Below are 26,605 nucleotides of genomic sequence, written 5' to 3'. Positions count from 1 at the left end.
AGCCGAAAGTACCAGCCTGAAGATGACGAGTGAGACCTCGTCGAAACGTCGCCTAGACACCCCAACTTTTACACGGGAAGACACCCGAGGACACCAAAACCTGCATTCCTGTACCCGTGAAAATCTACGAAAGCATATATATATATATATATATATGATTTCGACTTGCAGTGAGCTTTGTTGTTTTTTAACGTAAGGAAGCATCCATGGGGCAGCGACACAGCTCAGTGGCAGAGCAACTGCTTTGCATGCAATCCCCGGGGCAATCCTCAGCATCGCCAGGGATCCTGCAATGCTTCTGCAGGTCAGTGTAGCCAGTACTGAACTCGATGGACCAGTGGTGTTCCTTGTTATAAGCCTTCTTCCTATGTTTGAGTCTAAAATGAGAATCTCATGTCTACGGTTACTTTACCACTCCAAGACTCTGCCACCTCATCCGCTGCATAGGTTGTAGATCTAACCAAAGGCCCGACTATTACATTGCCGGAGTGGCGGAGTCACTTCTGCATGGCCAGATCCCAGGCCACTCTGGTATCATCAATGCAGTTTGAAGAGAGGTTCAAAAGAGAGTTCGGATGGCCGTCTATCAGGGATTCTTTAGTGGCAATTCTGGCATTGCAGGAAGCTAGACTAGATGAGCCCCGGGTCCCATCCAGCTCTCCAATTCTATGATTCTAATGAGAAGCAACCCACCTCCTTCTCTTCTGCCCTGTGCAAGGGCTTCCCATGGACCTTACTAGAGCTCTGATGCCCTGAGCACACCCAGCTGAAGGAGGGCAGACAGACAGCAGTTTAATTCTTTATTACAAAGCATGAACTTGTGGTAGCTCCTAAGGTGCACCGAAGACTCACATACGCTTCTGGTGGCGAAGCAGCTGGCATCCCCTCCCCAGGCTAGCGCTCCAAGCTGTTGAGCAGAATGGCGACCACATCTCCACCCAAACTTAGGTACTTTTGCCTGATGGGATGTGTGCAAACAGCCTGCGGCTTCTCCTCCATGGATGTTGCCACTGTGCCTGCCTCTTCGAACCCCTCCTGGTCCTTGGAGACAGCAGGGAAGAGGAAGGAGGGGATTGGGGATTCTACCAGCCACCTCTCTCAGGAGCTGTCTCTTCCTCTGCTCCTGGCGTGTTCTGCACCTCCTCCCCTGTCTCCAACTGCTCAGCCTCTTCCCTTCCTCCAGCCCCGACTCCTGCCTCGTGGGAGGCACAAAACCCCACAAATGGCTGAGCCCTTCTCCTGCCTCTGCCACACACTCCTCAGAACCCTGCCAGTCCCTGACACCTGGTAATACAAGAGTCATAGAATTGTAGAGTTGGAAGGTCCAGCCCCCTGCAATGCAGGAATCTCAACTAGATCATCCATGGAGAGATTGCTATCCATCTAACGTACATTTGCAACCACGAGGAATTTCACCCACCTACCCATGCTTTCTTCTTCATTGCTCTCACCTTTCAGTTGGGTGAAAGGTCCTGGAGTGGGCAGGCTGCAGGAGGGGGAAGGACAGGCGGCCCCCATCCATGAAGGGCGATGCCAGCTTGCGGATGGGGCTGCTCCCGCCACCACGCTGGCGACCCCCACCACCCGCATCCGAATTCATCCGCAGCCTGGGAAAGAGAGAGAAAGAGCATCTGCTTATAAGATGGATCCAGCCCCAAGGTGCCCAGGCACAGCCATCTCTGGGGTGGAATGCAACCGTTCCTACAGGTGCCGTCATCCTCCACCACGCAGCCAGCGCTGAGATGCTGCCACTTCCTGGGAAGAGGTCTGTCTGCCACACCTTCTCCTACCTGCTGGCGGGTTCAGGGAGCGGCTCATCCACAGAGGGTCCCGTGTCAATCTCTAACCTGGAACTCCGGGGGCTAGATTGTTTCTCGCTGCCAGGGTAAGCGACAGGGGGAAATAGAAACTTGTTAAAAAAAGCCGGTGGGAGGAATTTTCCTCCCGAGCTAGCCTAAGGTGCTTCCCCACAGTCACCTTTCTAGAGGTCCTCAGAGCACGGCCACAGTGGGGAGCTGCAAACACTAACTTTGCTTAGCCCACCCATGAGGAACAGGGAGTCCTGAAGTAACTATTCAGCACAGAGGGGCATCTACCCAGCACTCCCACTGCTGTAAGGACCCTACCCTTTTATTTTTCTTAAAACAAACAAGCTTCTGACACAGCATACACAGCATATATTTAAAGCCCATTGCTTCCTGCAAAGAATCATGGGAACTGTAGTTTACTCTGCCAACAGCCACAATTGCCAATAGCCTTACCAAACTACAGTTCCCACGATTATTTGGAGGAAATTGTGCGATTCCATGTATGTTGTGTATGCACCCTAAGTCTCTAGTCCTCATTATGGCACATAAATCTTGGAAATAAAAAGTCACTATATAGGAGCATCACGGGGCACCTGTTTCCAGTACCTTTATGATCCTCTGTTGCCCATTAGTTCTAAATATCCATGAACTGTCCTTCTGAATCTTGGTCTACACATGCAGCTGAGTGCTGGTGCTTACCTTCAAAGCCCCACATGGCTTGGGACCTGGAAACTTGAGGGATTGCCTCAGAGGTTATGTATCAGGTAAACCCACCAAGGGCCCCTGAGGAGAGCATCTTTTTCGTAGCGGCATCTCACTCGTGGAATTCTCACCCCAGGGAGGCTCGCCTGGTGCCTACACTAATATATTTCTATATCAAACCCCTTTATGCTTTTACCAGGCTTTTAACCTCCAATGTATTTCTCCTCCTTGCTCCCTGGGCCACGAACATATCAAACACTGCTTTTCAGTGTTTCTGTTAGTTGATCTACCCGGGAAATTTATGATTTAAGGGCAGAATACTTTTTAAATAAATAGAGGCAGCAAAATAAGGGCCCTAGAGTCTGAGTGTGGTAGACTGGATTGTGCTACTTCAGGCTGCAAATGGAGGAACTTGTCTTTTAAAAAACATTCTCTCACATAAAAGAACTCCATGCACGTGAAAATCTAGGACCGCAGGCAGAAAAGTTCTAGCTCAGCCTTCTGTGTTAGTTTTCTACTTGCAATTTCTTCTTCTTCTTCTTCTTCTTCTTCTTCTTCTTCTTCTTCTTCTTCTTCTTCTTCTTCTTCTTCTTCTTCTTCTTCGTCATTTCCCACCCCCAGCCTGAACCAATGCAGCCCAATCTGCCACCTAAGGACTCTATGACCTCAGGCTCCTGCATGCCTAGACCAGGCCTGGCACAGCACCATCACAGAACATCACAGCTCTTCAGCTCTGTAAAAAGCTGCTTCTTGGAAGAAGGCCAAAAGGTTCCTTAAAGAGACAGGCACATTTTAACTCACAACTGCACTTGTGGGTTCTGGGCAAAATGCAGAACTCCGATGATACAGAGAGGAGAATGCAACCCAGCTCCCACTCACCCACAAAGTAATCAAAGGAAATCCATATCAGCCTTAATTGGGCTGAGGGAAGCCACAGACCCTTTTCCTTCCCCACAGGCTGTGGTTATTGGTCAGTGGTAAACATGGCCTGTCTTGTAAACAGCTCCTTTCTGTTCTGCAGTTGAGTCCAGGCATGGCTTCAGGGCTGCAGGGGAGGCCCTGCGTAGTCCTGCTTAGACGACTCATACGTTTTGCGCCACTTCTCATCCCACAAGTGACCCACAGGAACCGGCATGCTGTGGCCCAGCATATTAGCTATGTGTGGCTTCAGCCATTTTTTGTCAAAAGCAGTAAAAAGAGCCACCTCAGCAAAGGAAAGGGTTTCCCTTCCAAAACAGGAAAGCATTTACAAGGTGTCACAACCAACTGCCTGGAACAATGAGGTGCTGTATATAGTAGGACAGCCCCAAAGAAACGATAAAGACGAAGGCTGTGGTAATAGGACAGTTGATGGTGCCAGAGGTTTCCATAAACTTCTTTTGGCAAACCCGCCCCCAAGAGGGAGGGAATGAACCCTTCTTCCAAATAGGACAAGTGAACTGCAGTTGCTGGGGGGCATCAACAACAGCCCAAGAGTGGAGACACCCCAACATTCAGGCAGGACGCCATTCATGCAATTAGCAAGTGGCTTTTTATAAAGTAAATTGCAGTCAAAGGGGAGAGGAATCCAGAATGTGGCATATTAGGCGGGGGGGGGGGGGCAGGGATGTAGCTTTAGTTCTTTGCCCCCAGCCACATCCCTCATCTCGACCAGGCCCTGCGTGGCTTCTACTGGCTTTTGAGAAGGAGCTCCTCCCTTGCGTTCCCAGTGTCAACAGCATAGGAACACAGGGAAGCTGCCTTTTAATGAATCAGACCAATGGTCCACCTCAGTCAGTATTGTCTACATGGACTGACCACTACTGTCTAGATTACAGCCAGGGTTCTCTTCTGGGTGGGACCTGGAGAGGCCAGGGATCAAACCAGGTTCTTTCTACATGGAAAGTTCTGTCACTGAGCTACCATATCTATATAGTGATATGAACTGGGGCTGCAGTGGGAGTTGAAGAGTTAGGGACCCTCTAGCACCCATCCCAGGGAGTGCACTCGTCCAGTGCTTTGAATGTGCTTTGGCTGATTAGCAGAGAGGACTTCGGGAAGACTTCACCCCCGGCTACCTTGATGCTTCCACTTCTCCAGCTTATTTCATTAAACCTAGCTTTACAGTTTAGGAGTAAGTAACTCTCTTCACACGGGCCAATTGCCACTCTCTTCCCCAGGTCTTCCCTTCAAGGTGTGCCACTCACCTGTCAGGCAGGACAATGGGAGGCACTAGTCCCCGGTTGTTGCCACGCTCACCTCGCCGCCAGCCAACTGGGCCCACTCGCTGTGGCGTAAAGCGCTCCTCATGCTGAACCGCAGAAACAGAGCGAGGCACCGTCTCGGACTGGGAGTCACACTCTGGGAGGGCAAGAAGGCACAAGACCAGAAGCTGGACATATTCTCAATTTGGGTCTGGGAAAGATGTTCCTGCAGATCCCAAAAGGACACATGGTGGCTTAAACGGAGGACTGAGGGCTCTTCCCAAAGACCTCGCCCACCTCAGGGTAGTTGTCAATTGCTTGTGATAGATGCCAAGGCAAAGCCTGAGCTAGACTATGACCCCAGAGAATTCTTGGTGACAAAGCAGATCGAGCCAGTTTTGGTACTTGCGTGTCCATAAAAAAAAGAAGGGGCATCCATAACACATTATTAAACAGGAGGTCAAATATTATTTCAAGTGGCTTCTGAAATGGCCATTGTTATTTTATGGGTTGGAATAATGTATACTGTAGGGGTGCTCACCTAATATTACTGTGACAACCTGGAGATGGGCTGGTCACTGTGGGTGCCTTTGTGACCCAGGCCAAGTCCTTCCAGTAGCGCTGCCTTCAGTAACTGGGATGAGGGGCAGATTTGGTCCTACCACCTGGGCTGCAGTCTGGGGCATGGGGTAACCCCAGCAGCACATAACTCCCCGCCACTCACCATCTTCGCTAGCTGGTGTTTCGGGGGTCCCCTCCGTCTCAGGCTCCTCCGCTGTGGCCTCCAGTGGCAACACATCACTGTCAGCAAGAAGGAGGGAAATAAGAGAGTGTGACAGTTACCAATTCCTTGCAGGGGTCTTTCCAGTGGGACGGAGGAATGAGCATTAGCAGCTGCGCTGAAGCACATGCAAATTTCACTCACACACAACAACCCCTCACTGCTCCTTTGCTCACAGCACCCACCCTCTCCCCATCGCCCCTTCATACCAGTACTCCTCCTCAGCCAGGGCCATGACCTTCTCATACTGGGGGCCGGGCAGTTGGCTGGTCCCAGGGAAGATGGCCTCGTGATGCACAATCAGGCACTTCACCACCTCGTTGATGTGGGGCTGCACCGACACAGCATCCAGGCCTGCAGGGATGGTCACCAAGGTAGGGCCAAAGCACACAGCTAGGTTGTGGGGATCCATCATGTTCTCATCACTATAGTGAGACAAGCTGAGGGAGGAAGAAGGTGTGTGTTACAGGGGAGGGCCTCCTAGCCCCAGGGAGCGCTCTCTCTCTCTCTCGCCGTCTCCATCTGGCCACCCAGCACCTGTATACTCACTGGTTGAGGAAAGCAAAGAGGTACCGCAGGACCACCAACACAGCAGGGGGGAGCTGGGAAAGGAGAGCCCGGAGGTGGGAGATACGCTCGGCCGAAGATTCAAGTTCTGAGAAGAGACCATCAGAGGGGGCAGCATGTATTGGACTTGGATTCACATAAACACATGTACAAAGAAAGCGGCCATGAGGTCCCGCATTTGAGTCGGGATTTGTAAGCTTGCTGAGCGAACAAACACACAGCTGACGTCTCCAGTTCTTGGTCTGCCTCCTCTTGCTTCTTGGTGTGTTATTTGTGCTGTAACCTTCAGAAGTATTTGAAATGTTTCCATGATTAAGTCATGCCATTGTTCCAGCAGCTGAGACCTAGAGGCTTTTCCATTCTGCCCAGCTGAGAGTCTCAGCAGCTCAAAAGCTGCTTCTCTTTCCCCTCACTTCCGTTTGTCACTTCTGTACAGCACTGTCAACATTTGGGACTATAAGCTGTACTAGGATCAAGTACGTGTGTGCCTAATGTCAACCGTATGCACGCTAGTTACTACAGGCACTATATATCAACAAACAAACAAGAATAATGAAACAGGGGTCTGCACATCTGCGCACAAACTTACGGGCTGTTGCCAGCAGCTCAGGGACAATGTCACAAGGAAAGAGTGGCTTCTCCAATCCCCGAAAATACAGTTTCAGCACTCCAGCTACTGAATCCAAGTCATGGTGCATGTAGCCATCTGCCAGTGGGTCCTCGCCTGGTGAAGAGGGAGCAGTCATTACAGCAATCCCTTTCTTAACCCTATCACATGGTCTCTCATGAACCCAAAGATCTTTTTACTTTGGCCTTCAGTGGTTGATGGTACAGTGAGTTCCAGAAACATTGCTATGGTCTAGTTTTGTATGTTTAGGCTGTTCTGAATTATTGTTACATTTGCACTTTTTAAAGTAATATTTTGAAGTTTTAAATGACTCTAATTTATATTTTACTATGTCGTGACTTAATTTTGTGAGTACAATTTTTTTCTCTTGCAGAGCGGGATATAAATCTGTTTACTGATCATCTTTGGACCGCTGTGTTGCAGGAGCAAAAGCATTTGGACGCAGGAGAGTGTCCTTACAATCCCTCCTCCTCAGCCATGAAACTTCCTGGATGAACTTGGACAAACTAGCCTCTCCCACTAACCACCTCAAAGGGCTGTTGTGAGCATAAAGGAAGAAAGAATTGTGCATGGAAATTGTATTCAGATTCCTTTTGGGTATGATATTTAAAAAGAGAATGCTATAGAAGCAATAAATACATAATTGTGTCAAAGCAGAGTGACTGATTTGGAGAGAAAGGTGGGTGTCTTTCAGAAGAAGCGCCTGCAGAGGAAGTTGTCCTAGGTGAAGAGCGATGGATCAGTGGGTAGAACCAGGCTTCATAGGCACATACATGCAAGCTCAACTGTTGGAATTTTCATGCAGGGTTGGGAAAGACCCTGGGCTGTTTGAATCCCTGGAGAGCCCCTGCCAGTCAGTGTTGACAATAGGGGGCTAGATGGACCAACAGTCGGACTTGCTATGAGGTAACGTCTTGCATTCCCTTTAGCCTAGAATCACCTCCCACTAATAATCCCATTTATCTGCAGGAAAGCTATGGTGTAAACTTTTACTGTTAGCCACCCAGAGAACCTTAGCTATTGGGCATCATATAAATACTGTAAACAAAATAAATTGAGAACTAGGCAATGAAGAAAAGGCCTCTTTGAAACAGGCTTCATGGCTCAGGTTAAATGCCCAGGCTCCTTCCAGATCCAGCACACTGACTTCGCTCTTCAGCTGCGCATCAGCTACGCCTTCCTCCCTTGGCGCAACAGCCTTCCAAGTCCTTTCTCCCCTGACTCCAGGCTGCTGTACATCCTCTGCTCATTATTTTGTGCCCCATGGGAAACTGTGACCCCCACCACTGCCCTTTCCCCTCCTTCTGGCAAACTCTAAGGCTCATCAAATTTGCCCTCTACTCCTCTCTCTCCGCTGCACACCTCATCCCCTTTCAGGGTGGCTCCCCACTTGCAGAAGGCTCTCCCCAGGGAAGCTCACCTGGCGCCTTCCTTACATACCTTTAGGCACCAAGCCAAAACATTCCTCTTCCGCCAGGTGTTTGGCTGATTAGCATTCTACAGCTTTTTAAATGTCCTTGGGGACGTGGGGTTATTGGTTTGTCTTTGTCTTTTTTATTATGCATTTTGCATGCTCATTTTGTATTTTGTTTTTGTTGTGAACCACCCTGGACTCTTCAGGTGAAGGGCAGTATACAAATGAGATGATGATGGTGATGATGATGATGATGATGAAGAAAAAGCCTCACTCACCTTTCTCAAAGGCATTCCGGATCTCTGATACCTGTGCTTGGGACCCTGGGACTCGAAAAATACCTTCATGCTGGAGCCCTGGGGAGAAGAAGAAGACAGGTCGGGGGAAAGAACCCAGTCACATTTTTCAGCAAGGAAATTCCCCTTCCTGGTGGGATCCACTCACTGCTATGCACAAGTTGGAGATCCTTTTGAAACCTGGTCCACATCCCCAAAGGGAAGCATTTGCTGGGAGGGGAGAGGGGCTCAGCTTACCATGGAGATTGATGAAGCGGATGCAGCTCTCCACGACAAGGGGGACAGCCTGGCCTGAGCTCTGGAGTTACGGAAAGGAAAGGAAAATGTCACAGAGCAGCTTCATCACAGAACAACCAGGACTGTGTGGACGCTCCCTTTCCACAGGAGCCCATCAAAAGCATAGAGCGTAATTTTGGGGGCAGAATTCAGCTTCCTGATAATCCCAGCTTTCATTTTTTTAAAAAAAGTTCCCAGCACTCTTGATTGTGAATATACTTATTTACCGTATTAATACAGTAATTACATTTATTTTCTCCCTTGGTCAGTATAATGTGGAAGGGACATTGCCAGTTCAGAGTTTATCTTAGCCTTGGAATCATTACTTGGCCTTAGGCCAACCACTCTCCAGTCTCAGCCCCCCATCCTCAGTATGGGAAGAGTAATGCTGACCTACTTTACTGGGCTGTTGTTAGGATTACTAGGATAAGAGATAAGAAATGCAATAATGGAAATGCTATATATATGTTTATTACTATATTATTATTATTATTATTATTATTATTATTATTTATTTATTTATTTATTTCCATAGTGTTCAAGCCCTAAACCTGTTTCCCAGACATGCAAAGGCACAAGCAGGTGATCTCTCACCTTCAGCTCTATAAAAAGCAAGGGTTCTCTCTCTCTGTCTTATGTGTATATATATAGACAGAGAGAGCGACTACCAGCTAGTGCTATACCAGCTAGTGCTATACCAGCTAGCTCCAGCTAGCAACTACCAGCTGGTACCAGCTGATGGGAAGACCTGGGTTCACATCCCTCCCCCTGCCCTGCCATGGGCCAGTTGCTGTCTCTCAACCTAAGCTGCCTTACAGTGTTGCTGTGAAGGCAAAATGGAAAGCAAAGAGAAGAGAGGAGAGCCACCATGTGCACTACCCTAAGTTTCCTGACAAAAGGGTGGGATTTAAATGCAAATCAGTCCATCAGATTCCTAGTCTTCAGTGCCTTATGCAGCTCCTCACCTCCCCAAGGTTAGCAAGACCAGGATGAATTGAGCACAATTTCCCTTCGCCTTCATGACTTCCGCAGGCCAAATAAATCGGTTCTACTTATAGCAGAATTATTATTTTTTTCAGAGCAGTATATACACAGCTCTGACCATGTCCCACCTAGGAAAATGGCTCCACCCTGTCCAGAATATTATTATATAGCTCCGGGTTATAAATACATACCCACTCCTATTGTGATTGTTATTATGCACCCTACAACAATGAAGAAGCGACTCTTACAGATGTGCAAAAAATAAATGCTAAGCAGGCATAAGTGGAATCTCTCATTTACATGTCATCCCCCTGCGCTGCAAATGGGAGAGACCTCAGAATAATGAGGAAGAGTCTTTACAGTCATGTCACACTCAAGCTTATTGGCACTGACAAAGCAAAGAACAGTGTTATGGCCTAGAAATCCCACTAGATGGTGCCAGAGTGAATGCTATTCTCCCTCAAAAGCAGGGGTGATCTGGAGAGCACCAGGGCATGAACCATGGCAGGACAGGATGTCAAACATTAACTTCCCTTAGTCCTGTCAGGCCACTTAGGGGTTTCCAAACAAGATACTGGACCACCATGAGGGATAGGAAGTTGGTGCCCTTTTTTATTTTTTCACAAGAATAGGTCATGGGGCTGACACACTATTGTCTGCTCTTTGCATGTGAGATTCAGTCCTGTATACCTGAAGGAGCGTCTCCACCCCCATCATCCAGCCCGGACACTGAGGTCCAGCTCCGAGGGCCTTCTGGCGGTTCCCCCCCCCCCTGCAAGAAGTAAGGTTTACAAGGAACCAGGCAGAGGGCCTTCCCTGTTGTGGTGCCTGCCCTGTGGCTGGGGTATAAATAATATATTATTATTATTATTATTATTATTATTATTACTACTACTACTACTACTACTAAATATTGTTTGCAGGTGTGCATGGATGGGGCTACGGGTTCAAAGAGCCACAGAGCTGCCCCCGCTGTGTGTCTTGCTCTCCTCCTCCTGGAAATGTCTGTGTGAAAAGATGCCCTCATGCTGTGCACTTCTATCCCTGAAGTGATGTCACACATGTTGCACAGTGTACATGCTCTCTCAAGCTCACCTCCGTGGGAAGGTCTTGGCTTTAGCTACCAGAAATCAGAGGTGGAGCTTAGGTAATTTCCCCAAGCCATTCTGAGGGCTTGGGAAAATGTCCCTGACCGTCTTGGCCAGCCTTTCCCACCCGACAAAAGCTCTCCCCACCGCCGCAATCTGAAGCACACTCTCCTCCTTCCATTTCAGTCAGTGGATTGGAAGGGGCCATCCACTCAAGGTAACATGTGGTTGCAACATGCAGTCGCTATTCATCACAAGCGCAGGCCGAGAGCTCCCTGTTACAAGCAAACAAAGAAGAACAACAAAAGGAGATTGGAAGCAGCATGTCCAAAACACACAAGCAGGGAGGAGTGTCACACACATGCACCCGAAGCGATGCAGCTTCACACACCTCATGCAAAGGCAGCACTTCATGTTCCCACAAACACTTGTGCACAAGTTACACACAACAAATATGTGCAAGCTCTCTTCACAAAAACTAGCGAAGCATCCTCTCCGTGCCTGTCGCATTGCTGGTCCCATCTGCTCTGCCTGCCCACCCCTGCCTGCCCACCCCAGTCCTGTACCTGCTTCCGTGTCTGCAGCCTCCTCCTCCTTGGGGCAGCACAGACAGGAGAGACAGAGTCAGCAAGCACATTACAAGCAGCGGGAGCAGCGGGTGCGACTGGGAAGAGCCAGAGGCAAAAGCAGGGCCAGGGAGGCAGAGAGTTCTTGTACTAGGCAGAGGGCAAGAAAGCAGGGCTAGAAGGAGCTGGGCAGGAGGGCATAGCTCAGGGCAGCAGCCAGTACCTCCAAAAAGGCCTGCAGGTCACCCCCGAAGAGCTTGTGGTGGCAGCACGAGGGCGGGCGGGAACGCCGGACGCGCTGGGACTGTGGCCTAGAACCAAGGTTTGTGTAGGGTGGGGAGGAAGGAAGATGTCAGAGACTCCCCCAGAGCTGGAACTGGACTCCTTCCCATCGTTCTGCTTGGTTCCTCAAGCACAGAATACACAGTGGAAGCCTTCACTGCCCCACTGGGCACAGGGGAAGGGGCAACACGCAAAGTGCCCATCTCTCCACCCCCAACACTGCCATGTGAGTATCCACCATTTTCATGACCCCTTTGGCTTCCTTTTACCTGGCCAGTTCTCGGTCCACAGCAGCACCTGGGAGAGCAAGGAAATAGAAGACAGGGAAGTTAGCATCTGGAGTCCTGGATCTCTGTGGCCATACCTCAAATTTATGATGAAGAGAAATGTACACAGCCTCATCAGCAAGCATGTGATGGAAGCACCTCCATTGGCCATTTACAGCCTGCTCATTCTCAGAAAGTGGAATTGCAGATTGACACAAGAGCTAGCCAATGAAACGAGGCTTCTTCCTCTCCTGCTTTTTTAAGCAAGACTGGGTACATTTCAACTATAAAAGCCAAATCCTTCACCTCTTGGAATAGTTTTTATAGTGTTCTAAAACAATGTAAAATCCTAAATAAGTTTAAAATGCTGAATTTAAATGTGCCAGCTGCTAGGAGTTTGAGAAGGGTAAGAGAAACAGGCAGCCTTCCTAAAGTATGATGGTCAGACAGTTAGAATTTGATGCATGTGCTGTGTGTGTCTTTGAAATGAGTGGAGGTGAGGGAACAAAGCTACTCTAAAAAGGGACATCTGTCTTCACCCTGACGCTGGAATACCCGCAATCACTTTTCCTATAAGAAACCCTGGAGACAACAGTTTTGCGGTGAGCCTGGAGGATTCTTAGCTCAGATCCTCAGTACTTCACAAACTCTTGGGTTTATTTGCAAGAAAGGCTGGCAATTAAACAGGTATAAAACTACAGGCAATTTTTGTACTCCAAGCCATCCCGAATTCCCATGCCTCATCTAGCCCAAGGCTACAGGGCCCAGACTGGCAATCTACTCCCCATGTTCTCACCCTTCTCTATCGCCTCCTTCATCTGGTCATGCTTTGCTTGTAGTTTGGTTTGAATGCTTCGTCCGGAGAGATATTCTTTCAATTTCTGCACAAGAGACACCAAGAAATCTGTTATCAGAGAAGATAGCAGGGAGACCTCAGGCTCTAAGACAGAAAGAGGGGCTGGGATTACAGCTCTGTCCCTGGGAAGACCTAGAGAAGCCTTCCGGAGACAAGCGGAAGAGAAAGGGACCTCACTCGTGACAGCCTTGCCATGGCCAACAGGGGCATAAGTTCTGGTGGCCTAATCAAAAGTGGGGGCGGGGAGAGATCTCCAGAGCAGGATCTACTGCATGACCACAGCCTGGAAAGGTATCTGCTCCCATGTCAAATGCAAGGGGTCCTGCGCTTGGCTCTCTTGCTCTTTTCACTTATGCACCACTTTCCATCACAAAACGTTGTGGTCTGGACTGCAGAGGTGGGACTTGCAAGAGGCTGATGAGCAGCCAGGCCCACATTTTGGGCCATGGGGATTCACCTTTTGGATACCACCTATCAAAACGGCTTTGAATGTTCATGGTTCTAAGAATCTTTGGCTGGGTACCATGATGTAGAAGCTCTCCGTCTCCTGCTGGTTGGCCCGGCGCTTTGCCAAGGCCTGCTTCCCACCAGCGTCAGAGCCGGTAGACTTGAGCGACTCCGTCGACTGACAGCCCTGAAAGGCATCCAGTGCTTCTGGCTCCTCCGCTGCCAACAGGTCCACCAGGCTTTGCAGGGTGGCCTTCAGAGTCTTGTTTACCTGTGGAAGGAAGCAGAAAACTCTACACCGAGAGCCATTGACAGTGGACTGCTGGCGCTTAGCAAAGGGAATGAATGTTTCCCTTATAATACTAATGAAGGAGCTGGGAAGGCGGATGGAAGGTGAATGATTATCTTTCCCCTGCCCAATAATTGTTCCCTGCAAATGACCCCCAGCTATTCTTTTCTTAAAGGAAAAAAGCAACAAGAAGGAACCAAAACCCAAGTAAGTCATGGGGGCAGCTGACACTGGCAAATCAGTGGGATCAGGAAGGGTTATACTCCAATAATTAATAATAATAATAATAATAATAATAATAATAATAATAATAATAATAATAATTTATTATTACTACCCTGCCCATCTGGCTGGGTTTCCCCAGCCACTCTGGGCGGCTTCCAACAAAAGATTAAAAATACATTAAAACATCAGTCATTAAAAACTTCCCTAAACAGGGCTGCCTTCAGATGTCTTCTAAATGTCATATAGCTATTTATTTCTTTGACATCTGATAGGAGGGCTCCTATTTGCTAATCCTCTCCTTTCTTGTTTTAAATTGCTGAGACTTTTAGTTGTGATAATATATTCATAAATTTGGCAAACTATAAGCTAGCTAACTACTGTATGTGCCAGCAAATGTGGAGTTGGGACCAAACTTTTGCCCCCATAATGCCTACCTAGTAAGGTCTTAAGTGACATATTAGTGTACACACACATCCCCTGGGTCTTGGGTGGTGCAATGCAGGTTAAGCTCTAGGCTTATTAAATGTGTACATTGCTTCCTGCTAAAAAGGAGCAGGGCTGTAGCAGACAGAAGGCAGAAAGCAGCGGGCTTAGTTCTAAGCAAATCCCACTGACCACTATGGAATGTGGGACATGGTTCATTCATATGCTCTGTATCTGAATAAGATTCATCTCAAATATTAGGGGTGAGGTGGCTTAGTGGCAGAGCATCTGACTTGCATGCAGAATGGCCCAGGTTCAGTCCCCAGTGGAGTCTCCAGGCTGGGCTGTGCAAGACCCTGCCTGAAACCCTGAAGAGCCACGGCCTCCGTACTGGAGGTGGATGAGGTCTGACTTGATATAAGGCAGCTTCCTGTGTTCCTAAAATAAAAACCAAAGGGCTTGGGTTTTCCAAAATATTCCACAAAGCCCCACAAAGCACCCTGTACAGCAGTGATTCTCTGAGTGTAGTTTGCAACTGTTTGTACACAGTATTTGCCTAGATGGGTGAGTAACAACCTCCCCCTAGCGCTTCTTCCTCTGACCAGGGACACCCACTGATCTCTGCTGCCACAGAGCAGAGGGGAAGCAAAACAGAAAGTGAAGTCACCAAGGGAGAAGACTCCCCACCCTTGAAATCCACTGGCGCCTGCACAGACATTCCTCACTTGCTCCCACACTAATGAGAAACTGCCACTCACTCCAAGAGGAGCACGCTTGGGGGAAGCAAAGCGCTGCATGGCTGGTGAGGGCGAAATCATGAAGCATCCCTGGCTCTCATCCATTCAACCAAACGGAACGCCAACTGTGAAATTTCTAGCTGTTGACCTGAAGCCTACCTTGATTTCAGCAAAGCATTTGACAAGGTGCCCCATGATATTCTTGTAAAGAAGCTGGTAAAATGCGGTCTTGACTATGCTACCACTCAGTGGATTTGTAACTGGCTGACTGACCGAACCCAAAGGGTGCTCATCAATGGTTCCTCTTCATCCTGGAGAAGAGTGACTAGTGGGGTGCCACAGGGCTCTGTCTTGGGCCCAGTCTTATTCAACATCTTTATCAACGACTTGGATGATGGACTCAAGGGCATCCTGATCAAATTTGCAGATGACACCAAACTGGGAGGGGTGGCTAACACCTCAGAGGACAGGATCACACTTCAAAACGACTTTGACAGATTAGAGAACTGGTCCAAAACAAACAAGATGAATTTTAACAGGGAGAAATGTAAAGTATTGCACTTGGGCAAAAAAAATGAGAGGCACAAATACAAGAGAGCAATACATGTGAAAAGGATCTAGGAGTCTTGGTTGACCACAAACTTGACATGAGCCAACAGTGTGACGCGGCAGCTAAAAAAGCCAATGCAATTCTGGGCTGCATCAATAGGAGTATAGCATCTAGATCAAGGGAAGTAATAGTGCCACTGTATTCTGCTCTGGTCAGACCTCACCTGGAGTACTGTGTCCAGTTCTGGGCACCACAGTTCAAGAAGGACACTGACAAACTGGAACGTGTCCAGAGGAGGGCAACCAAAATGGTCAAAGGCCTGGAAACGATGCCCTATGAGGAACGGCTAAGGGAGCTGGGCATGGAGAAGAGGAGGCTAAGGGGTGATATGATAGCCATGTTCAAATATATAAAAGGATGTCACATAGAGGAGGGAGAAAGGTTGTTTTCTGCTGCTCCAGAGAAGCGGACACGGAGCAATGGATCCAAACTACAAGAAAGAAGATTCCACCTAAACATTAGGAAGAACTTCCTGACAGTAAGAGCTGTTTGACAGTGGAATTTGCTGCCAAGGAGTGTGGTAGAGTCTCCTTCTTTGGAGGTCTTTAAGCAGAGGCTTGACAACCATATGTCAGGAGTGCTCTGAGGGTGTTTCCTGCTTGGCAGGGGGTTGGACTCGATGGCCCTTGTGGTCTCTTCCAACTCGATGATTCTATGATTCTATGATTCTAAGCCACTTCCTTCACCTCAACAAAAAGAAAGGAAACAGCCCCAGGACTAGAAAAGCACTAGAAAGCAACATGAAAGGCAGGAAAAGCTGTGTAATACAAAAAGATACCTTTCACTATTGCATCAAAAAATAATAATTCAAGTACACGCGGCCCACCAGGGTCTGTTCTGGGAGTCCGCGCACAAAGGCAAAATCATGCAAAATCAGGAACCCAAAAAAACGCCTCCTCCCCCCGTAAGGCAGAGGGAAACTTAACATACCTGTCAGAAAGGAAACCCGGGGATACTCCCAGAGCCCTTGCAATGCCTTCCGAAATATGAGCGAGGGCTCTGGGAGCATCCCAGAGTTTCCTTTCTGACAGGTAAATGACCACGCAGAACTGCTTTTTAAAAATGTATATGTGATTTTATATTGTTTTATCTAGTTTTATCTAGCTGAGCTTTAAAATTTTGTAATTGGTGTTTTTATCTTGATACGGGTCATTGACCGTAATAAAATGACTTGACTTGACCTTCCCAGAGCCTGGCAAACAAGGAAAACCCACTGGGTGCACAGGTGGTAGGGAAATAAATAAATGGAGACAGAGGAATATCAAGCCCCCCCCCCTTCATTCATTTATTTCTCCACCACTTGCAAAAGGTTGTGGTAGTAGGTGTAAAGTGGGTGTAAGTTGCAGGCCCACTGCTTATGGTTATGTGCTCATTTGCGCTTCGTTTGAGCCAGTACTCAGCCCTGTGGTTTGTTCTTAATGCTTCTGAAGACATGCAGAGTGTTTCCAGATCACTACTGCAGCCTGAGTGACCAGCAGGGTTGTGGTGGTGACTCTGCCACTCTGTCTGAGACTGCTACTCCCCAGCAAGGAATTCAGCCTAAATGTGTTTTCTTTAAAATGTGAAGCCATGATTTAAGGCTTTGTCTTTGTGTGGAGGAGCAGTCAGTCAGCTGAACCCCAGCCTACAGTCTGAAGACACTAGGCCTATATCTTGCACAATATTAATCCCAGTTCGTCGCCACCAGAATCCATGGCTACCATTTGGAAATTTCTGGGCTCAAGCAAGTCAGAGGAGAGGGGAGGGGGCTTGACTTTGTTCTCTGCTGACACTCACCTCGTCTGTCTCCAGGGTGATGGAATTGAGACGGGACTGGAGATGCTGGAAGCGGGAAACTAGTTCATTTCTCAGGGGACCCTCGGCCCGGACCTCAGACACCTGAAGATGGCAAGGAGAGAATAAGTACCAGACAAAAGGGTAGGTTCTATAGGGAGCCAGGAATGAGCAGCCCCTTACCTCGTCGCCCTCATGAGGCTGGTAGTCGAAGCACAGGGGAGGACAGTAAGCTGCAGGGTTGGCCTCCATCAACCTGGACTTGTCCCCCAGTGGGTCCAGGGTATCAATGGCTCCTTCAATGGTGCACAGGCCCTGCTGCCAAGCCGCTTGGGCCCGGGACTCTGCTGCTAGGTAAGTCCTCAGCACTTTGCCCAGGGAAAGGTGGAAGCCAAGGTCAAAACACTGGGAAGCATGAGACCAAAGAGACACCCTTAAAACCACATTTGCACTCATCCCTAAAGTGAATTGTTGAATGGGTTGGTCAACTCTGTTTCTGAAAGATGTTCCTGAAGTAGCTTGACAGTCATACTCCTTTCTCCCTCCACCCTCCCAGGAATCCTGGGAACTGTAGTTCCATGACAGTAGCTGGGCAGAGCTAACAGAACTCTCAACGTTCTCACCAAACTACAATTCCCATGATTTGACCATGATAGTTGGTATAAAACCAATATGCAGTTGTTATGTGGACATCCTCTTAGTGACGAAAAGAGTGAAAATTGTCTCAGCACAGAAACAGCCCAACTAAATGCATGGCACTGATTTTTGAACTGCCAAATTATATGGTTCTTGCACCAGCTTGGGTGGAGGACGGACTCACGTCTAGTAGGTCAGCGACATCGCGCACATAATAGTTGCTGATGGCAGCATTGGCAGCGTGCAGACTCAACAAGTAGTCGTTCCGGGCCTTGGCACATTTCAGCTTGCTCTCCATGAACTTGGACTGTCTCTGCAGGGGTTAGAATCATAGAATTGTAGACTTGGAAAGGACCTCCAGAACCATCAAGTCCAATCTCCTGTGATGCAGGAATTCCTAGGAGACTCAGTTAGGCTCAGACTGCAGCCAGCCCTCCCTCCCATCAGGTGGGAACCTTCCACAGTTAGAAACCTAGTTCCTGCGCAGGCTATGTTCTTTTCTGACAATGGCAGCAATTTCCCCTCATAAGCCTGCCTGCTTACTAGCATCATTCCTATAGCAATAGCTTGACAAACTGTTGAGCTAGAGAAAAAGTAGCTTTGCACTATCTTTATTTGTTTAGGTAGACACGGTGGTGAGGATGCAAGAGACAGTTAACCACCTCCTGCTTCAAATTAACCCCTTTAAGATCCTCTCCTCCCAACATCCTAATATCACATAATCTTCCCCAATGGCTGCTGCATGTTACCTAATAGTAACCCTCACTGAACACAGTAGGACTTGTACTATAAGTCTGCTAACCATGGAGGGGAAGGGGAAGGAGATACAGATTCAGGGTAAAGAGCCACTCATTGGTGGATTTATCTCATCTTCTTCTAATGCCATTCAAGAGGGTGGCCATCACTGCTTCTACAAAGGTTCAGAGTTGCACTGACATCAGAGAATGATTCACTGGTTATCTAAGTGTATTTTAAGAACTGTGTTTAGTTGCAGAGTATGTAACCCATGTTATTATCCTTTTAAGATATGAGTTAGCTTTTGTATAAAAATGCCTTGGGAGATGGCCCCAGCCAGTCTGTGCCAAGGAGCATGAGGTCGCAGAGCAAGCGTGGGGCCGAAGGAGCTAAATCAGCCAGCCCCCGCGGAGAAGTGGCCTGTGGCCCGGAGCTCACTGACTGACGTGAGGACTAATGAGCAGGAGTCTGCAAGGGGTGAAGACTTGCTCCACACTTTCTGCTGTGCCTGTGAAACAGAATGAAGATCAGCTACCATCCACTCCCTGCTCTTCTGAGGCACCTTGAAAGAGCTGGAGAGGAAGGATGGGGCTGGTTCCAGGGGTTCCTGGCTTTACGCACTTTTGCTTTTACATGTGGACACCTAGGACCAACCATTGCATGAGATGTAAGTTACTTGTGGCAGTGCTATAGATCTTTATTATTATTATTTAAATTACTGTAATTTATTTATTTTATACCCTGCCTTTTCCCCTGGCAGGACTCAAGCTGGCTTTCAAATAAAAATAATAAAAACATAAAAACCCCTTTTAATGTGCCAACAGTCTTAATTTAAAGCTCATCTTGTCTCTGGCATCATCTGACACCGAAGTCTTCTCCACCACGAGCTACCTGGAAATTTCAGAGTGTATTGGTGACAGAGGAAAATAGGAGAAGCACTGGGATCTAAACCTCTGTTGACAAAGGGAAGCTGAGGAAATGGGTGTCCCTAACAGTCCCTCAATATCTCAAAAGGACACATTAGATTATATTTTCAATCTGTTTAAAAGGCAGACAGTGAAGTTAAGCTATTTAATAAACAGACTGGCCTGCATGAGCAATCCTATGCACATTAACTTCCGTGACATTAATGGACTTACTCTAAAGTAAGTGCTCATGGATCTGTAGCCCTCATTATTAAAAGCCAACTGTTACCCCAAGAACCTTCTGGAATATTTAGAGAAAGGCACCCACCTCCATGAGGCCCCCTCCCCTACCTTTTCCAGCAGCCGCTCCACTTTCTTGAGGGAGGTGCGTCGGGGGGCCTTATCCAGCCCTGCCCCACCGGGGGACCCCCCAGGGTCAGAATGCCTCCCGCCACCACGCTTCTCCTCTTGCCGCTCAGCCTCACGCAGCTTCGCCTCTGCGTTCAGGCAGTCAATGCGGTACGTCTGATAAGACTTCATGGCCTGCAGGGACACAGTGGACATCAAAAGCAGACGGACTCACAGCTGGCCCAGGAATGTCCAGCAGGAATGTCCAGCCAGGAGCCCCAGGTCTTGCCACGCCAAGCAGGCCCCAAACTGCATTCCAGCCCCCTGGGCAGACCCGGGGCCAAGAGTCTTTGGAGCAGACGCAGACCAGGGGCAGAGAGGGGGTCCTCACTGTATATCCCCCAAGTGGCCTTGTTTAGCTGCATTCAATGTCACCTGCCTATCACACTGCCTTCTTGCGCAATGTCAGCAGCACTGAAAAATCCGTGGCCTGAGGTGGCTGCCGCTGTGGAGGAGCCGGACTGTTCATGTGAAGGGGCCTGAGCTCCGTGGCAGAGCCTAGGCCTTGCGCTCTCAGGGATAAATCCCCGACAGCCCCAGGTGAAAGGATCTTGGGAGCAGGACTAGGAAAGCATAGCTGTCAACTTTTCCCTTTTCTTGCGAGGAATCTTATTTGGAATACAGTGGTGCCCCACAAGACGAACGCCTCGCAAGACGATAAGGGAATTTCCGTTAAAAAAGGGGGAAAGTTGACAGCTATGCTAGTGAAGGAGGTGAGGACAGGTGACCCCACCTAAGCCAGAAGTCACCCCCCCCCAACCAGGCCTCAAAACCGTCCAAAATTCCTTTTGTCTTCTAAAAATCCAAAACAGCTTTTCTCTGCTCTTCTCTGCTTTTCTCACAAGATGCTGTGGCAAGGGCAAAACCGTTACGAGAAGGCTTCAAAAAGCTAATGAACAGACAGCTTTCTGTTCATGCTCCGAGGAACTCATGGGCAGGACTCCTGAGGGAGGAGAAAGGGGAGGGAACTGTAAGGGGAATATATACTCTGTGGAAAATGACTGTGAACCCGTGCATGTTTTTGTGAGCTATCGCACTTGCTCCTTCTACCAGTTCATGGATGGTAGAAATAAAAGCTTTTTCTCCGAAACTATTCCTTGAGTGTCTGTAGACTCCCATCTCCCTTTCCCGGGCGCAATATTTTTCCCACCCGAGGGCAAAGCCTCATAAGGCTACACTAGGAAAGGCCTCTCTGCCGGACAATAATGCTTGTCCCTAATGACTATTATATAAATACAGTAGTCATAAATAATATAATAGTTGCCTGCAACACTCATGTAAGCACACCATATTGTTGAAATGGTAATCAAGGTGGTGCTGCATTCTCACCCAAGTACAAAAGAGCATTAGCCTGACCATTTTCGAAGCCACGTGACGTGGTTTGTATCAGGAACCCCATTATAGTCTGCAGGCTAGGATTGCCCCTGTTGAGCTACCTGTGAGAGTGCGCTCACTCGGGCTTTGAAGCCTGGTCAGTGGAGCATCAGCATCATTAACTTATTTGTACGCTGATTTTCCATAGCAAACCAAACTCTAAGTAGTTCAAAACGTCAGGAGAGAAAACAGAAAATTTAAAAGGCAAAATATATCAACGAAATGGAAGTAAACTGTCATCCAAATAATAGTAGTAGGCCAATCAAAACTCCTCATACTGATAAATATTCTATTAGGAACAGTCCTGATCTTGGGGACCCTGGGTCTGAGCATGCACATTCCCCCTCCAGATTTGGATAAAGCTATCCGTGGTCACAGCCTGGCCTCAACAACATCAGCACAAGGCAGATTTCATTTCACTGCTTTAAAAAAACTGCAATATCCACCAAATATCCCTAGAAGAGAGATGGGGATTTTGCCCTCCAAACTTAAATGCACTTCTAGCAAACACAAAGACAACCACAAACAAAAGTCTTTCTAGGCCCATTGCTGCAAGAACCGCCATCACTGGTCCTGTACTGCAAGAGCCCAGAAGGGTGGTGGTCACCGGTGGGAGATCTTGCTTGACACTCACCATCTGCAACTCTGAAATTGCCTTCAGTAGCTCGTCCTGCATCTGCTGCTCCATCTCTTTGCTCTGATCAGGGAATATAAAGGTGAGCATGTCAACACAATGTATTCTATGTGTGTCTTGAGATTCTGGACAAGCACAGGAAAAAACATGGAATTTGGGACTGCAGCATGCTGAGAATCGCAGATTTTATGTTTAATAAAAACAAGTTCCTAATCCTTATAGCTGTGAAATAAGTTTGCAGTTGTGTGACTAAGGCTTAATAAATATCAACTGTGTGAGTCTTTCTAAGCAGGCAATCCCGCAGTCAAAGGGCAGGACTTCAGTGTATACATTACCATAATTGACCAAAATTACAGAATTCAGCTTTTCATTGCTGAGTGCATGGGCTACCTTGGTGCATATTTTTAAGGTGCAGGTCCAGATAAGATCAATGGTAAACCATAGTTTCCACTATGTGAAAGTGATATCCAAACTCAAGTGATTGTCCAGGAGTCAGAGTTTACACACACATGCAACTTGAGAAGAGCCTAAATACAAACAACATACTAGGCCCAGAAGGTATGGTGGTCAACCGTGACACTACGCCCCTTCCTCCATAAGTACACCCTGCCCCTCCTTTTTATTGGCTCTTTGCTTCTACATCCATGTTTGAGGTCCCCAGCTGCTGTTTTCCCAGCTTAGGGGCTGAATAAGGGAGGTGTTTGCCACAGTCGCCTAGCAAACAAAAATGGTTCCCAACCACTTCTGAAATTAACCTGGAAGTAATTGGGGAGCATGTAGTGGCATAGATGCTGAAGAACCACAGAGAGACTTTCTTCTAAGACATTTCCGTTTTAAAGCAAACAAAATAGCTGGCTGAGGACAAAGTGTGGCTTCAGCAGGGGCTAAATTCCCAGCAGCTGCCACCACATGGCACATTATTTTAGGCCTGGCATCCTGGGAAACAGCTCGTTTTTTCTTTCCTTATCAGGAACCTGCCCTTCTATCATCCAGACTACCTACCTTCCGAGCCAGCCTCCCAACATCTTCACTGATGTGCACCAACCGCAGTGCCAAGTGGCCTGTGTAGATTTCACTCAGTGCTCCATGATCCCGGCTTGCCTGCCGCGTCTGGTTGAGAATCGTATACCAACAATTCAGAGGGGATGGGAGATTTTGGTCCTTCCTGCAGGGAAAAAGCAGAGATGCTTTTTAATCTTTGACTCGATGAACTACCCACCTCTATTGTGCCTTCTCCTGGTCTCTCCTAAGCCTCTGGTTCTTTTTATTTTGTTTTGTTCCACCACTATCTAAATTTGAACTGTAAGCCAGGGATGGGGAACTTGTGTGACCCTTCAGGGATGTAGATGATGGTCAGAGATGATGGAGGATGGAGTCCAGCAACAAGTGGAGGGCCATGGGCTCTCCCATCCCTGTTGTAAACTCTCCAGGGCAGGGCAGTGACCTGTCTTTTACTTATGTCTCCTTTTTCACTTGTTGGCATCCGTCTGCCTCAAGAGACAATGGAGTGTGCCTCCAGGGGTGAAATCAAACCACTGTGTTAGCAGCGGCAAAGTGACCTGCCCAGGGCACAAGCCTGGGCAGTGTGCATGGAGGTCCTGAACTGACCAGATGTCAAGACTCTCCTCTCGGCCTTGCTGACATCGTCCAAAGGAAAGCAGAGCAATACATTTGGCAGAAGCTTGGCTGCAGGAGTTGACGGAAGGAGGTGTACAAGGCACCATCCAACCATCTTGGGGCCTCTTCTCCAGATCTGTGTAGGGTTTACTCCTTAGCCTTTTCTTCTCCCAAAGATATCCTGCAAGGCAGTAGAGGTTTATGACCAGCGTTTTCCTTCTCCTAGATGGGCTACCCTCCCAGATTGACAGGCCCATCCACCCTTTGATTGTCTTTGCATGGTCTTTTGCTTTAAAAATATTTATGAAAGCCTTACTGATACAAATGTTTTAAATAAATAGCTGCTTTCATGTGCAGTGACAACACTCTGTAAACTGTAAGTTACATAATGGTCTCCTGTTGTCCTAGCAGGGTATTTCCAATATTTTTAATGGATTATCACTATTCATTTTGTCACCACTGATCACTACTTGATTCACCCCCGAGCACACATTTCACTCTTGAGCTTCATGCAAACATCCTGATGGACTGGTCAATGAGGAGGAAGTGTAGGAGGAGCTTGGGAAGCTGGAGGTCTCTGATCCTGGAAGGAGCCCAACAGGCTAGGAGGCCATGGTCAAACTCACAGGAGGACTTGGACCCTGAAGAGGGTCCCAGTGGTGTAGACCTGAGGGAAGAACCAAGTGTATTGCCAGAACAACAGCCCTCCCCAGTGCCATCAGATACCCCAAGCATTACCTTGCAAGGCTTTGGCACCACTCACTGTCAATAAAGACGAGAGCCTTCCTCCTAAGGGGAGGCACCTGGGGATAGCTCTGACAGTGAGCTGTTTCTGAAGATGCAGAGGGGACTGTGCCAGTGTGAACAGACACACTGTGCTCAGTCTACTCAAAGGAATGCCCCTTGCTTGGCTAGTCTCAAGTCAAGCCTGCCCTGCTCTTCAAAAAGAAAGCACAGGTCATGTGTCAATTGTTGGAACTGCAGTTTATGGCCAGCCATGTGTCCTACAGCTTTGCTGTGCCTTATGAACTTGTAGTTCAAGTTCCAAGTCTGATAAGGAGAGGCACACACAATGTCACACAATTCACTGGTGACAGCTGCTCCTCAGACATACCTACACCACAAGCTAAAAACTGGTTTGGCTGTCAGTCCCAAAATCCAGGGCACTTGCAAATCAGTAACAGAATTATCAGCACCCTTCCTAAACTACAATTTCCAGGATTCACTGGCGGCAGCCATAGTGGTCTAAGAAGTGTAAAACTAATATATGTTCGTCTCACTCCCACCATATACCATGTGAAGTTAACAAGTATAACTTTTCACAGAATGCCAAACACTGAGTTCCTGTTCCACTTTCTGTTGCCTCATCAGAGTGAAAAGATTTGGCCATCTGCTCTGCAGGAGCTGCTTGTTAACTATGCAGGATCCGAGTTCTCTCTCAAAGGGTGGGGATGATGTTGCTGTGGTGGCATGGGACCAATTATGCATCAGCACAGTAATGGGGTAACCTGGAAGTAACATGATGAATGTGATCTTTTGGTTCTTTGTTGTAAATATGGCTATATAAAAAATAAGGATGTCAGGGAATTCCAACAAAAACAGAAATGCTGTTGTTGCCTTCAGTGTGCAAATGATTTGTAATTGATTACATTATTCTTTTGCATTGTAACAAACGGGGTAGAATAACATAACAACAATGTAATTTACATAATTTGTGTAATTTATGTAATTAATTATGTCAGTTAATTCTGCAGTGAGAAGAATATTGTAGGTTTTTGCATAAACTGAACTGCAGTGGAACAGAAACGGTGTTTCATATGATGATGTGACGGGAAACTTAGCCAGACCAGAGTTTGGTGATGCAATGCCTCAGAATTCCACCAAAATGCTGTCTGGAGCCTCTCTCTGGTTGGCTGCAGGTACAGGTAGCTGTGGGGGGGGGCAGAGTCCCACCGGAGAATGGAGAGATGCCATTCTTGGCATTCAGCTCCTGAACTGTGTAAGATTCACTCTGAGGAAAACATCAATATCCAGAGAAGGAAGATCAAAAGACAATGAGTGGAGTATACAAACAAGACAAGAGAAAAACTAGGAAGCTGAACTGGGGACAGGAGAAGAAAAGGTATGAGGGAACACTCTACTTGGGTCTCCATCCAGTAAGAAGACTAGAGGTCTTCTAGAAAGAGGAAAATCCCAAACCAGTTGGAAGGGATGTGATGACCTCCTGGGCCTGTTACACTGCTAGAGGAGCCAAAGAGGTGAGATTTATAGAAGGCTGAGAAACTGACAAAAAGTGCCACCTTGTTTAAGAACCCAAATATTAAGACCTAAGCTGGAACACCTATACAATTAGCTTAAGAAACTGAAGTGAAAATAAGCTGTGCATTTGCCAGTATCTTCCTCCATTGCTCACCCCCACCAGAAACAGTTTTAAGAGCACATTTTAAAATGATAAAACAATCACTCAGACAAAGGCTAATTCAGGCATTCCTTGATGTGTTGTCAGTGCAGAATGCCTCATGTCTTCTGAAAGGAAAGTTATAATAACTTCAGTTCTTAGAACTTAGTATTCCAGTAGCTCCTGCCCCCCAACCACCTCCGCAATTCCCCCACCATCATTGTCCTGGGACCTCCTCTGCCAGCATATACCCGTCTCCACCTGAAGTTCTGGTGTTCCTTGGAACCACGAATCTTAGCCGAGAAGCGCTCTGACAGCTTCTCCAGTCCCCGGGAATACTCTTGCTCCACCTCCGCCTTCCGGCGCAAGAAGTCGGCCACATCTTGGAGCAACTGCTGCCGACTCTCAGCCTGGGAGTCCAGACCTCGGACTTGCTCCCCCATCTGCCAGCGCATTTCTGAAAGAGAGGAGCAAAGCTATCAGCATCTGAACTGCTCTGGGATACAGGGTTCTCAAACGCTCTTTGGGCACATCAGACTGCCGCTGGTTTGTGGAAAGGATTCAAGCCTCCTGGAACTTTACGCTTTCACAGTTAAAATGGGTCAAAGCACTCTGTTACTCTAGCATGACTTTCCAAAGGAATCAGATTTATTGCAGTTTGGAAAGTGAATAGGAAACCATGCTGTAAGTAAACATA

General features: G+C 47.8%; 1 protein-coding gene across 3 annotated transcripts in view; it reads right to left on the bottom strand.

The window, feature by feature from the left end:
• The window catches only part of ARHGAP4 (Rho GTPase activating protein 4), a 47,184-nt gene that overhangs the window by 4,128 nt on the left and 16,451 nt on the right, over positions 1-26,605 (bottom strand). The window contains exons 2-21 of one of the 3 annotated variants that reach the window (XM_081895110.1): positions 26,170-26,365; positions 22,896-23,058; positions 21,894-21,956; positions 19,829-20,020; positions 18,022-18,150; positions 17,385-17,606; positions 17,205-17,306; positions 13,221-13,415; positions 12,638-12,722; positions 11,845-11,872; positions 11,517-11,604; positions 8,617-8,677; positions 8,362-8,439; positions 6,631-6,765; positions 6,024-6,129; positions 5,684-5,914; positions 5,418-5,494; positions 4,697-4,850; positions 1,791-1,877; positions 1,452-1,607 (exon numbers count right to left, since the gene is read on the bottom strand). In XM_081895110.1, the coding sequence (XP_081751236.1) occupies positions 1,452-1,607; positions 1,791-1,877; positions 4,697-4,850; positions 5,418-5,494; positions 5,684-5,914; positions 6,024-6,129; positions 6,631-6,765; positions 8,362-8,439; positions 8,617-8,677; positions 11,517-11,604; positions 11,845-11,872; positions 12,638-12,722; positions 13,221-13,415; positions 17,205-17,306; positions 17,385-17,606; positions 18,022-18,150; positions 19,829-20,020; positions 21,894-21,956; positions 22,896-23,058; positions 26,170-26,365 (2,548 nt within the window). Of the gene's footprint in view, positions 1-1,451; positions 1,608-1,790; positions 1,878-4,696; positions 4,851-5,417; positions 5,495-5,683; positions 5,915-6,023; positions 6,130-6,630; positions 6,766-8,361; positions 8,440-8,616; positions 8,678-11,293; positions 11,322-11,516; positions 11,605-11,844; positions 11,873-12,637; positions 12,723-13,220; positions 13,416-17,204; positions 17,307-17,384; positions 17,607-18,021; positions 18,151-19,828; positions 20,021-21,893; positions 21,957-22,895; positions 23,059-26,169; positions 26,366-26,605 lie in introns of all 3 variants that reach the window. The other 2 variants (XM_081895111.1, XM_081895112.1) reach the window with 2 other exon arrangements.

This window comes from Podarcis melisellensis (assembly GCF_964234715.1).
Source record: "Podarcis melisellensis genome assembly, chromosome: 17".
NCBI classification, from domain to species: domain Eukaryota; kingdom Metazoa; phylum Chordata; class Lepidosauria; order Squamata; family Lacertidae; genus Podarcis; species Podarcis melisellensis.
This window is presented reverse-complemented; position numbering and strand designations above follow the sequence as displayed.